Genomic DNA, 14,262 nt, shown 5'->3' with positions numbered 1-14,262 from the left:
AAACGACTGGACCAGTACATCAGCAGAGAACTGCCAGAAGTCCAGGCTGGGTTTAGAAGGGGTCGTGGTACTAGGGATGTTGTAGCTGATGTTAGATGGATCTTAGCTGAAAGTAGAGACATCAGTACTTCTCAGTAATTTAGCGAGATCCCTGACTAAGATCTCGTGACTGCTAGTACCACGTATATTGTTTGTGAATCCAGGTGAGATGAAGTCATTGCTAGTTTCAGTCCTTTATCCAGCCATCATGATATTGCCTGTCAGAAAGGCTGTAATTGAGATGGAAGCAGTATACAGTTGCTCAATCAGGACAGGTTCTGATATGTTGCTCACAGGCACTTCAGCCTTACCTCGTGGCTCTATGCCAGTGTTACAAAGCTCTTAATCCTTTCAATTATAGCATCTCTTCTCAACCCCCCGTACTTCATTCTCAAGCAGATTTAGACAAAGGCTCCCTAGTCTCGTTCTATAGGACAGTAATCCCAAGTTCAGCTCTATCTCTTAAAATCCCCATTTTTATACAAAATTTCTCATTTGCCTATCCGTATGAAACCATTTCCAATCAAGAAAACAAACTGGACAAATAGGCAACATCATTATAAATTGAGAAACGCTTCAAACTATCCAGGATTTCATCTTGCATTTATCCATAGTCAGTACCCTTAGGAGACGTATGGCATTGGGAAAGTCTGCTGTCAGGAATCTCTTCAAAGTCCTGAAAAGGAATGCTGTCAGTTTAAAGACTAAGGTGCACCTGATTCAAGGCACAACTTTCCAGTCACTTGGTATACATCTGAGAGCTGGACAGTTGAGTAAGGATGACAGGAGAAGAATTGATGCATTTAAGTTGTGGTGTCCATGGACTGCCAAGAAATCAAACCAGATATGTAGGACCAAATGCAAGCAGAATGTTCATGGAGGCAAAGATGATGACACTTTGTGTCATATATTTTGGACATATTGTTAAGAGAGACGTTCTTTGGAAATGGATGTCATGCTTGGAAAGATAGAGGATCAGTGAAAGAGAGGAAGTCCTTCGAGGAGATGTATTGATACAGTATCTGCAAGAATGAACTCAAATGTGTGGAGGATGATATGGATGGTGCAGTATAGGACAGAGTTCAGATTCATTGTTCATAGGGTCGCTGTGAATTATACTAGACTCAAACAGCAACAATTCATTAAGCCAGTACACGGAGGGAACAAGCATGTCCCTTTTTCTAAAGAATCTTCTGTTCAGTTTGGAGACTTTGAGTATCTGCATCCACAAGCAGAGTCCAGTCCAGAGCAAGCTATCAGTTTGCAGCATAAGCACTAGCTTACAGCATGAATCGTCTTCTCTGCATCTGGATGGGTTCTGGTCAGCTCATCCCCAGCCATCCATGGCTGGTTCCAAATGTGCATCAGCTGCTGCAGACTCAGGAGTCCACACTTTCCCCTGCTTTCTAGACTAACTGGTCCCTTCAGTCCACCTTTTTCCCTCACATGGGACCAAGTTAACAAGCCAGGGGTCCTAATGGCTCCTTAAACCAGACGCCCTTTTCCTTATCCATACATCTGTGTATGTTGATGGACAGTGCTGAAGGAATGTATTCAAGCTCAGCCTGTCTCTATGTTGCTGCATGCCTCCTATTTCCACTATTCCAGTGGATCCAGGAGATCACTACAAGTCCGCATACTCACCAAGTCCCTTTTACTTCAGATCCTAGCAGTATTCTCTGATGGGCAGCAACTTTACTTTTCTTCAGATGCCAAACAGCTTGTTCCAATTTTTAAAAAAATTCAAAGTATTTTTTCCCTTTCTCCCTCTTCATGCTTGTCATTATTTCAAATGTGAATCTTTTCAAATGTCCTTTTATTTTTTTTATCATCACTGTATTTTTAAAAGAAATTTCTGTTTCACCGTCTTTAAAATTAGAGCAGCTGTCGATATCTTTCAAGAATTAATACTCTTGTTTTCTTACTGCCTTCTCATCAGTAATGTGCTTTGTGTGAGTGTCTTGTAGAGATTTTTCCAATGCTTTAAAAAACTGGTAGGCTTCAAGTCTGAGATAGGAAATGTACAAGTTGAGTCTAGAATATCTTGTTCTTCTATAAAGCAAAGAAACTATAAAAAGCTGTTAGAATTGTGCCAAAAGAATTCAAGATAAAGAGGCCCCCATTGGCTTAGAGAGAACAGTTTGAACACCAATAACTGCAGTATATTTATAAACAACAAATATATTTATATCCATGAGTATTTGATTGTCTCCTACCCCACCCTCACCAATAAAAAAGCAATAAAAGTTTCTCAATGAGACATATCTTTAGAGTCCGCTAAAAAGTGGAAAGATTAAAATATCCCTACAGAAATTCTTTGCTGAGTGAAATATCTCAGTTTCAAAAGGGTAAATACTGCATAATGCCCCTGTTTTGAAACAGGACTGACACAAGAGTTGGGGGGAAATGAAGAAAAGGGGACAAATAATGAACACTATATTAGAACAGAAAGAGGAAAGAACTGTTTAAAAGGAATAGATAATTAGACATTATTTGCATGACAACAGTCCAAAATAAGAGGTGCATAGCAGAGTGGACTGGGGTCAGGGTGGGGAAGGAGAAAATTGTGTAACAGTGAATGAATTTTTTAAAGAGAAAAGCAAACTGGGGAGGGGGAAGGGAGGAGAATAGACAATAAAGAATGAATCACAGTAAAAAAATTATAAGAAAAAATGTAATTAGATGATGAGAGAAAGGGAAATTTCCCTTTATTGATGTATTCCAGCTAATAAAGGAGAAAGGAATGATGGATTAGGAAATTGTCCTCTTGCTTTCGGTAATGAGTAAATATTCACTACTATCAAATCTCTTCTGAATTACAGTGGCTCTTCATTGGTTTCTGATGTCATAAAACTTAATGAAAGGAGAGAATATGGGCTGATTTTCTCCTTTGGAACTACCTGGTAGATTTGAACCCCAGGAGAAGCACAGCTGTGGATTTAGCAGTACAGCACATTGTGAATTATGCCACCAGAGTTCTTGGTAGCAAGTTTGGTTTTTGAGTGAATGAGTTCATAGATAATAGGCATTGAAGAATCAGTGTCTGCAAACATCATGGAAAAGAAAGACAATACAGTAAGTGGCAAGTACATATGAGATATACTTGCTGAAACATAGACCCTGAATTAGATCAAGGTTCTAGATGTAACTAAGTGAGGAGAATTTGAAGCACTTGTTGCAGAAGATCGAGGAATACAGCCTTCAACATGCATGGATTGCATCTCAGTATCAAGAATACAAAGATACTTTCCACTGAACTGATTGGCAACATCATGATGAATGGATCTATTTTTCATAGGGTCGCTATGAATTGTACTTGACTCTTGAACACTAGCTAATTATTTAATGTTATGGCAGATTTATCGTTTGTTTTGCATAGGTGTACTTCTTGTTGTTATGTATCCTTGAGTAGGAACCAACCCAGAGCTGACCCTCCAGCCACTTTTCAGTGGTAGTAAGTCATATGGGAGGAGATTGCCTGTCTGATTCCCAGTAGGTATGAGTGTGGTATCTTTTTCAGAGATAGTTCCTGAAATAATGACAGATGGGGAAAAAAAATTAAGATATCTAGGATTTGTTGATAAAAAATAAAAATAATAATATCATACTTACCTGGCAGAGGAAATACTATGATAATGGAGTTTTCCCAGAGTGAGGCATTCCAGATGTGTTGGCCTGTGTGATTACTCTAAATGTGGGAAACTCAACTGCATAATTTATGGTAGTGGAGAAATGCACACGCATTATCCCCTGTGGGGGGAGACAATTATAGTAATAGGGTGGAGCAATAATAAAATCAGAGGTATAGTGGAATAGATAGAGCTATCATTGCAAACATACTGACTGAGTTGATCATTTTAAAGATGAACAATAGGTATGTGAAGGTTCATTATTCTATTTTATGTACTTTTATATGCATTTGAAATTTTATGTATCGAAGGACACCGATGTCTTCGTTTTATTTAAGGCTCTGCTCTTCTCTGGAAGTTCTTTCATTCAAGTGAGCAACACTAAATTAAGTGCATGAGGTTTATAGAAGTCTTTACAATTATTTTGTAGGTTTCTGATGCAGATAATATCCCCAGACTTCTGTTTCTCAGAAGCTTGGCCTATCTGAACAAACAAATGGTGGATGAAGCAACAAAGGTGGGGTTTTTTTTTTGGTTTGTATTTTTAAACTGAGCATGTTTTAAAAGTTAGAATTTGATTTAAATAGAAAGCTGATAGGTACCTATCTACTTTATAGATTATGGAAGACCTTCTCTCTTCTTACCCAGACCTAGCTGAAGCTCATGCCCTCGAGGCTTTGATTCATTTTACCAAGAAGGACTATCAACAAGCAGAAAAATGGTAAGGCAGTCTAGAGGGCTCTTCGGTCCAGTCATGTTGTCTTTATTATGTTTCTCAAAATTTCAAAGTGAGTGGGGTTGCAGATGCAGATTTTGCATAAATTTTATATTTGTAAGCCATAAGTCTTAGTATTTTTAAAAAATGCACCTACTAAGTAGCATGGTAACCCAAAAAAAAATCTCTTGGTGGGTTTGCTGATCCTAGTCTTTACTAAACTTGTTTATGTTTAAGATGTGCTCTGAACATTTAACACACTGCTGGTAGTGCTAAAGAACATTTTACTTTTAAGCTACCCTTCTTCAAAAACAGGTCCTCCCTTCCTCTGTCAGAGGCTATACTAAAAAAAGTGGAGTTCCTAAATCATAACAGACTAAGAAGGATTTGCCTTCCACTTCTGAAATAACAGGACTTTGAAAACGTTATGAACAACGGAGCACGCCTGGACTATTAGATATAGCACTGGAGACTGAGGCTTAGACTATAAAGTTGATTCAGGGTGGGGCAAGGTTCAGAGCCATTGTTGATCGGGCTGCTTTGAATTGTCCTCAACTCGATGGAACATAATAACAACAGCAACATTATAATCTAAATTATAAAATAAATGAATTGTTTCAAATTTGGCATCATTGAATCAATGTGGCATGTTCTAACTAGAATTTCCTTTATCAGATATGGGTTTTTGGGTGGTTTTTTTTTCCCCCCACTTCTTCACAGTCTTAATTATTACTCAAATACTCTGGGTGGTTTATCTTCCTTGCCAAGTCCTCCCTCTTAGGCTTGCCCCCCCAACACTCACCTCAGCTGCTTCCCCTCAGTAACCTCACTGGGGAAGGTTCTGGTAGCTGAAGATCTAGTCTGATGGGGAAGCTGATGACTGGTCTCTTTATGGGATGTCGGTCTCCCCAGTGCTGGGGGAAGGCCAGTGGATGAAGCACTGCCCACCTCCGGTCAGCTCCATTAAGTCCCCAGTTGGGGCAGCAGGGTGATGGGGGTTGGCATTGTCTCCCAGCTTCAGCACTCAGTAATACCCTGGCCCTCTTGCATCAGGACCCAGGGTAGCACCACAGCAGCAGCTCAGCGGAGGATGTCCAGAGAGGGAGCAGAGCTTGGAGTACAGTCCCCAAGGTTCTTCAGTTGGAGTGGTCATTGAACACGCTGAGGTTGAGAGAAGGTAGTTTGTGAAAGGTCTCCCTCCAGTCCAGGCTCTCACTGGGCTAACCTGAGGGTTCTCATTCTAGGAGCTGCTGTAAGATCACTAAGGCCAGGGGTGGCCTGGGTAGAGGAGTGGGATCTGGGTCCTTGCATATGTTTTAAATTCCTTTTTTATGTGCTTAGTTTTCAGAAAGCTCTTGAGAAAGACACTGATGTTGCAGAATACCATTATCAACTTGGGTTGACATATTGGTTCATGAGTGAAGAAACAAGGAAAGATAAAACAAAGGCTTTTACCCACTTTCTGAAGGTAAAAACAAATGCTAATATTCAGCTATTAGTTGACCATAGTTCATTATAAAATCATAAATGTTAATATATAAAATTATTCTTTACTGAATTTAAACAAATTTATTATTATTTTTAATTATATGTTTATTTGCATACAAGATTTATATATACATTGTGTTTCACACTATGCTGCATTCACATTGTGTTTTATACAGTCATTCTCATTCATTATGTGTTAAAAAAATCATTCACCATTAAACCATGCTTCTCATTACTCTGTCTTTCCACATCCCCACCAAATCTTTCCCATTTCCCTTACCCTCCTCTCTCTACCCACCAAATTATGTGACCCTTTGATTTCCAGTCCCTGTCTCTACTGCCTCTGTTCCCATCCCTTATTCCCTTAGATTCCCATACACATTTTACCAGTTATTATTGTTATGTGCTATTGAGTCACCTGCAAACCTATTCTCATAGCCACCCTATATACAACTGCTCTCAAGCCTGCCCTATCCTGAACCAGTCTCACTGATTCCAACACACCTACCCTCATTACCCCAGTTACTATGTTGATCCATCTCATCTGGAGTCTTTCTCTTCTGTACTGTCCCTTCACCCTTCTGAGCATGATGTCCTTCTCTGAGGACCTCCTGGCCATGTGCCAAAATATGTGAGACAGAGCTTCACAATAATGGTCCTGTGCAGGATTTATCCTTATAAGACTAAGTTAGTTCACTCAGCATAATGCCCTCAAGCCATTCTCAAGTTATGTGGTAATTTTTTAAATTGTTGCTCCTGAGTACTATGTAGTATTCTGTCATGTGAATGTACCACAGTTTCTCAATCCATGCAATTGTGATTGGACATTTGGGCTGTTTCCATGTTCTTGTGATTATGAATAACACTGCTGTGATTGTGAATAACACTGCTGTGATTACTGGTGTATAAATCTACTTTTGTATCTCAGTTCTAAATTTCTTTGGGAATATTCCTAATAGTGAGATAGCTGGATGATATGGAATTTTTATGATCAGCTTTTTGAGGATGAAACACTAAATTGTCTTCCAGAGTGGTTGTACCATTTTACAATCCCACCAACAGTGTTTGAGAGTTCCTGTCTCTCCACATCTCTCCAACATTTATTGCTTGCTGTCTTATTAAACTTTGCCATTGTTACTGGAGTGAGATCGTATCTTATTGTGGTTTTGATTTGCATCTCTCTTACTGACATTGATTTTGAGCATTTCCTTATGTGTCTGTTTGCCATCTTCTTCTTTGAATAATATTTCCATGTCTCTTGCCCATTTTGTAATTGGGTTATCAGTCTTTTCCTTGTGGAGACCCTTTACTGAACTTATTTATTATACTTCATCTTTAAAGTGTCACGAGAATAGTATGTAGATTTTCCAGAAGAATACTAATTCACAAATATGTAAATTATTCTTTAATATTTAAATTATAAATTTATAGGAAACAACAAAATTATCTTAGAATATAGTATTGTTTTAGGCAATTTTTACTGTTTGTGTTTAAGTAGTTCTAGATATTTTATTTGCTTTTATAGTTAATATCTAGATGTCTACATTCTTCACTTGGTTTTATAAAACTGGTTTAATGTAATAATGGTTCAAATTTCACTTCTATTTCACAAAAACATTTTTGTACGTGTATTTGCCCTTTCTAATTGGTGAGGGCCAACTCTTATTTCTATTTCAAACCTTATAGTAAAAGATGTTTGGGTAAGGAATTTATGAGAACAAGAACGCAAAAAGAAAGAAAAAAAGAAGTATGGTGATATTTTTGTGTATTTCATGAAATTATTTTTTTTCCATCTATGTATCTTTCATGTTTTTAAAAATATATATCTAAGTGAACATTCATGATTTTTTTTTTACTATAAATATTTATTTCAAAGGCTGCAAGATTGGATACATACATGGGCAAAGTTTTCTGCTACTTAGGTCATTATTACAGAGATGTGGTGGGAGATAAAAACAGAGCCCGTGGATGTTACAAGAAAGCTTTTGACTTAGATGACTCTGATGCTGAATCTGGAGCTGCAGCAGTTGACCTAAGTGTAGAACTGGAAGAAATGGTATGTCTACTAGCTTAAATACTTCTTAAATACTGTCTTTAATTTTAATGCTGAGCATTTACATGTGTGTCTATTTATACTAATAGATACTGGAAGTTGTTGATCGCCGTCAGGTTGAGCACAACTCATAGCAACCCTGTGAACAAAAGTCCTGAAGCGTTTCTATAACTATCATCATTTATCAAAGTTCATAGAGTTCCCAAAGGCATGTTGTTTAGGAAGTAGATGCCACTCCTGCTGGCAAGAAGCTGCACTGCAATCCCAAAAAGATGTGTTTCCAGGCCACCTCTGCAGAAGGATGGGCAGTCTCCTTCCGTGAGCTTAACTGCCTCTGAACACCTGCCAGAGGGTCACCTATGGGTTGTTTCCGACTCTACAATACACAACAACAAGAAGTTGCTGTAATGTGACCCGCAGAAATACATATATCAGAAGTGGTGAAATGAAAGTACATCTGTACTTTACATATGTAGTCTGCATTTTGACAATATTCAATGTCTTTCATCTTTCTCTTTTATTATCAGGAAACTGCCATAGCTATCCTAACTGCAGTAACTCAAAAGGCAAGCGCTGGAACGGCAAAATGGGCTTGGCTTAGGCGAGGACTGTACTACTTGAAAGCAGGCCAGCATTCTCAAGCAGTGGCTGAGTAAGGCACCTTACTACATTACACTACACAAGACAGCCCAATAGTTCTTCAAAGCAACACCTATATATTCCTAAAATGATGCTTCCAGTTACCTCATGTTGATATTTTGTCCCATTGAATTGATTCTGACTCATTGCTCAAACTCTCCCATTGAAAGTATTCTGATTCATAATGACTCTGTGTAACAGAACAGAACTGCCTCAGAGAGTTTCCTTGGCTGCAGTTTTTATGGGAAGAATGTGTGTTTTTTCCCATTGCAGACCCACTGCTAGGTTCCAGCTGCTGACATTTAGGTTTGCAGCTGTGCACTACCATGTTGTATTTTGTGGGGGGAAATGGCAAAATTTATTCATAATTAGAGAAATGCTACTGAATTAGTCTCTACTCATAGAGACCGGATGAATGTCACAGTAGAGTTATGTTCTGGACCACTGTTAGTGGTGAATTTTAAAATTACCACACCACTCCTTTTTTTTGTGTGAGGTGATTCTCGTGGGTTAAATCTCCATTATTTTGGTTACTAGCAAAGGAATTTGTTTGTAGGAATGCATAAGTTTATCTTTGCAGCTAATTAGTGCTTATGAGGGAGTTCTATGGTGTAGTGGTAAGGAGTTGTGCTGCCAACCCAAAGGCCTGCAGTTCAAATCCAGGAATGACTCTGAGGGAGAAAGTTGGGCAGTGTCCTTCCATGAGATTTATTGCCTATTAAAATCTACTGGACAATCAGTTATGGGTTGGTTCCAGCTTGATGGTATATAACAACAGCTACCCAGGAGCTTATATTCATGCTTATCATCTGTAAGGGCTCACTGGTGATTGTCCATAGGGAAAAGTGCTGCTAACATACAGGTAGCATCTCTCTTGGTTCCAGTCCACTAGCAGCTCCTAGGGAGAAGGATGAACACTCTCCTTCCGTGCGATCTGCAGCCTCTGAAAATCCACTCAAGGGTCAGCTGTGATTCAGTTGTGACTTGATGGCAGTGCATTTGAGTTTGACCCACCAGGCACTCGTTTGCAAGATGAATTAAATGATGCTCCTTTGTTGAAGATATAACCAGTTAAGTGACATGAAGCTTTAGTGGTATACAGCATAAACCATTTGTTTTGTAGCTTCTCAGTAGAAATTTAAGGAACAATGAGAAGCTAAGATTTATATCTTTGTCATTCTCAGGCTAACGTGTTATTTTTTATAAAGGGAGTACCTGCCTGTAATAAGGGCATTTGAAGATACATATTTTTTTCTCCTCAATTTTCATAATTTTGTTTGAACTCTATCTACTTCAGGGTAATAAGATTTATTGAAAACAGATAAAATAGTTTCATATTTATCTTAATTTCTAGAATGCAGGCATGTTTTATTTTTTCATGGAAATGAAATTTGAGCAGAAATTTAGAACATGTGTATTATTCCTGATTTTCAAATATCACATTGCACTTTGATGGAAAGACTACTGGTAGATTCTGTAGACTTTAATGAGACAAACACACATACACTTATTCCCTATTAAATAGAAAACTAGAATTCTAATCAAGTAAGATAATCAAGGAAGAGAATGTTCTGGCCAGGATATTCCCCAAAACTACTTTGTTCTTTCTTTTTCTAAAGTGGTTATAACATTTCTTGATATTAAAAAAATAATTCAAACCTTAAAAGTAAAATATTTAACTTTTTGATAGCAATTTTATAAACTGAGAGAACCATGAATGTATGTGATTTAGTGGAATATTTTAAAATTTTTCCATTCTGATGTGAAAATACTTCTGTTACTTTTAGTTTCTTACTTTTTCTTTAAATTTTAGTTTACAGGCAGCATTAAGAGCAGACCCAAAGGACTTCAATTGCTGGGAGTCGTTAGGAGAGGCATACTTAAGCAGAGGTGGTTATACAACAGCTTTGAAGTCCTTCACCAAAGCCAGCGAACTGAACCCAGAATCCATATACAGTGTGTTCAAGGTTGCAGCAATACAGCAAATCCTAGGCAAATATAAGGAAGCTATAGCCCAGTACCAATTGATCATTAAAAAAAAAGAAGATTATGTGCCTGCATTGAAAGGTAATTTTTTAAATAGGTTTTTTTTGGCTTTTGTTCTTTTGAAATTGAAAATTATTGAGTAAATTTGCTAAATGCATTGAGTAACTTGAAAACGACTTCATTAATCAAAAGTAACTGTCTTGTCTGAAACCATTTTAATATAGCTTATTATGCAAATTTGACTATAAGAGGATTAATTCTTGTTTCACAACAGTTAAAAACTGGTAATATGATTGAGATTTGACTTAGCCAAGCATCATTATAGCTTTGCTTTGTCTTATGGTTTGATTTATATGTTAATTCAGTGTAACGCTAGATGATCTTAGGATGCCCTGGTAGCTTAGTGGTAAGTGCTTTTTAAATCCAAATGCAACTACTGACTGCAGAAAAAAGATGGACAATTGCATTCTGTGAGATTTGCTACCTCTGAAAACCCATTAGAAGGATCAGCTATGATCAGTTCTTACTCGATGGTACCCATAGCTTAATATTTTAAATTGTTTTGTAAATCAAAGAAGCATTGTGTTTTAAATTTTACATTTTTAGAAAGTTTATATTGTTTTTTTAATGATCTAAATTTTTTAAGGGCCACTATATGTATAGAACAGAGCAGGGAAAGAAACACTGCCTGGTTCAAAATCAGGAATGGAGTACATCAGGAATGTATCCTCTCTCCATACCTTTTTAATTTATATGCAGAACAGATCATTCGGGAAGCAGAGCTTTATGAGGAGGAATGTGACATCAGGATTGGAGGTAGACTCATCAGCAATGAACGTTATACGGATGACACAACCTTGTTTGCTGAAGCTGAAGAATACCTGAAGTACTTGCTGCAAAATATCAAGGACTGTTTGTTTTGTTGTTAAGTGCCCTCGAGTCGCAGGCGATTCATAGCGACCCTATGAAGGAGAGTCCTTGAAGCTTGGGTGCCTTTCATCCTCCTTCCAAGCTTGTTTTCATCAGGGAGCTCCACCCCACTCTCTGTCCATGTTGGGTAACCAGCCATTAACACATTTAACAAATTAGTGTCTTGGTGTTCAGCCTCACAGCAACCACAAGTGACTGCTATACCGCAACTTGTACACCAGGGCTATACGACCTAGAAGAATGTATGAACAAAAACAATGAAAGACAGGCCTGAGGGCCACTGATTAAAAGTCACCCCCCTTTGGCTTGGTAGTATCACTTTCTGTCCACTGGGCCAGCTGATCTCTCTCTCTATGTTGATGTTATTGTTGTTAAGTGCCCTCGAGTTGCAGGCGACTCATAGCAACCCTATGAAGGAGAGTCCTCGATGCTTGGATGCCTTTCATCGTCTCTCCACGTTCATAGGTTTTCCGTAGGCAAGCTATTATGGAAGTGGATGCCACTCCTCCTTCCAAGCTTCAAGGACTATAGTCTTCAATATAAGTTGAAACTTAACATCAAGAAGATAAAGATTCTCACCATTGGACCAGTTGGCAGCACCATGAGGGATAGAAAAGAGATTGAGGTTGTTAGCAGTTACAGCTTGCTCAGATCCACAATCAACACTCTTAACACCAGCAGTCAAGAAATCAAAAGGCAAATTGCATTGGGAAAATCTGCTGTCAGAGACCACTTCAAAGTGCTGAAAAGCAATGATGTCAGTCTAGAGACTAAGGTGTGCCTAATCCAGGCCATGGTCTTTGCAATGACTTGCTATATACGTCAGAGAGTTGGACAGTGACTAAGGATGACAGAAAAAGATTGATGCCTTTGAATTGTGTTGCTGGAGAAGAGTCTTGAACATATCATGGACTGCCAGCAGAACAAATATGTCTGTCTTGGAGATGATGAAACCAGGTTTCCTCTTGGAGGCTAGGATTTTGAAGTTCCATCTCACGTATTTTGGGCACATGGCCAGGAGAGACCAATCCTTGGAGAAGGATATCATACTCAGAAGGGTGGAGGGACAGCACAGGAGAGGAAGACTCCAGATAAGATGAATTGATATAGGAACTGGGGCAATGGAGGTTGGTGTGTCAGAATTAGTGAGTCTAGCTCAGGACAGGGCAAGATTCAAAGCTGCTGTACATAGGATCACTATGAGTCACAGATGACTTAATGGCACAACAACAACAACATGTGTATATTATTGTTGTTTGCCATCAAGTGGCCCTCCAGCAGGTTTTCAAAAACAGTAAATCAAACAGGAGAATGCCCATACTTGGAGCACCATCCTGTGGAGTTATCTGGTTGATTTGAATCATGTGCCTTCGGCATTGCAATACCGCATATTACTGCTAGGCCACAGAGCTCCCTCTCTACGTATATATTCGGTAATTTTTTTCTCTCCTTTGTAATGTAAAATGGAACATCACCAACCATATATTATTTCAATTTTTAGCATTATATATGCCTTAAAAAACTGAAACTCATTATCACTACTCTTCAACAATTCTTTTTTTAAAGAAACAAAGTTTAAATCAGAAATCATACAATTTTAAGTGGCATTTAATTTATGGTTGGGTATCTTGTTTAATTTTGTGAAAAAGCTTTCCTCAAGGGAAGAAGAACTACATCTGTTGTTTACTAGGAAATCATTATTTCATTTCATCTTTATAGTATAGCTGTGCAGATTTAAATATAGCAAGATCAAATCCCATTTCATCATAGTTAATAAATGATAATATGCTACCATTTAATGCAAAGGAAAAGAATATAGTTTATGTAATCACCCTGTTTTTTAAAACTAAAGTTCTGAAGAGGTACATAACTTGTCAAAAGTCAAGAAAATGAGTTCTTAGGGTCCATAGGTATATATTTATAAATTTTAGTGCATGTTTGTTCCATTAACACCTCTTTTGTATTCTATACTAGATGTATGGAAAATAAAGTTATAAAGAGAATTGTATTAAATATAATCAAGATGTATTTTCTGAGAAGTGACTTTAGGATAATGTTAAGTATATCGCAAATTCATTCTGTTTCTTTTAATTTTGTGTTTTATTAATAACAAATTTATCTGATTTTAGGTCTGGGTGAATGTCATCTTTTGAAAGCAAAAGCTGCTCTAGTTGATTATCTTGATGGGAAAGCTGTAGACTACATAGAAAAAGCACTGGAATATTTTACGTGGTTTGTATTTTATTATTGTTTGTGGTTATTTCTCAGTCTTTTCATAAAGTCAAATTTAGAAAATCATTTAATCTTTTAGTAGATAAATCACTTATTCAGAATGTCAAACAAAATAACAGACTAGCAAATTAATTCTATAACACACATACTCTGTTAGATTTTTTGAAATTTATATACTTTCTTGTACTCTTAGTAGTCATTGGTATACTCTGTGCTTAAGGAAGAGTGGAAATAGTGAACATTCAGTTAGAAGAGCCATAGCTTTAAAACTGTATGATAGTGTCCTCTTTCAGAAAACTTGGAAATGAAAGTGTATCTTTAATTCAGACTGTCTGGAAAATAGAGCTTCTTGTGCATAATATGTTTTATATTCAGTTGAGAGCCCATATAAAATGCTTATTGGTAAGGTTGAAGGTAAGAGGAAATAAGCAGTTAAATGTCTTGTTTCTCAGAACAAAACTGGGTAGGAGAAAGACAGTGTTTATGAACAAGAAAAGGATTGGCAATGAGGGTTGTAGAGTGGATTATATTTGGGGCTAGGGGGTGGGGTT

The 14,262-nt window shown here is 37.6% G+C and overlaps 1 protein-coding gene across 1 annotated transcript in view; it reads left to right on the top strand.

The window, feature by feature from the left end:
• The window catches only part of TTC37 (tetratricopeptide repeat domain 37), a 120,914-nt gene that overhangs the window by 33,115 nt on the left and 73,537 nt on the right, over positions 1–14,262 (top strand). Inside the window, exons 11-17 of the mRNA XM_006885369.1 lie at positions 4,099–4,185; positions 4,286–4,389; positions 5,725–5,851; positions 7,748–7,927; positions 8,452–8,576; positions 10,377–10,630; positions 13,609–13,711. Of these exons, the coding sequence (XP_006885431.1) occupies positions 4,099–4,185; positions 4,286–4,389; positions 5,725–5,851; positions 7,748–7,927; positions 8,452–8,576; positions 10,377–10,630; positions 13,609–13,711 (980 nt within the window). The remainder of the gene's footprint in view (positions 1–4,098; positions 4,186–4,285; positions 4,390–5,724; positions 5,852–7,747; positions 7,928–8,451; positions 8,577–10,376; positions 10,631–13,608; positions 13,712–14,262) is intronic.

Source organism: Elephantulus edwardii, unplaced genomic scaffold (assembly GCF_000299155.1).
Source record: "Elephantulus edwardii isolate Elephantulus edwardi_28Jun2011 unplaced genomic scaffold, EleEdw1.0 scaffold00043, whole genome shotgun sequence".
Lineage (NCBI taxonomy): Eukaryota > Metazoa > Chordata > Mammalia > Macroscelidea > Macroscelididae > Elephantulus > Elephantulus edwardii.
Note: the sequence above shows the minus strand (reverse complement) of the source record. Positions and strands in the feature narration are given on the sequence as shown.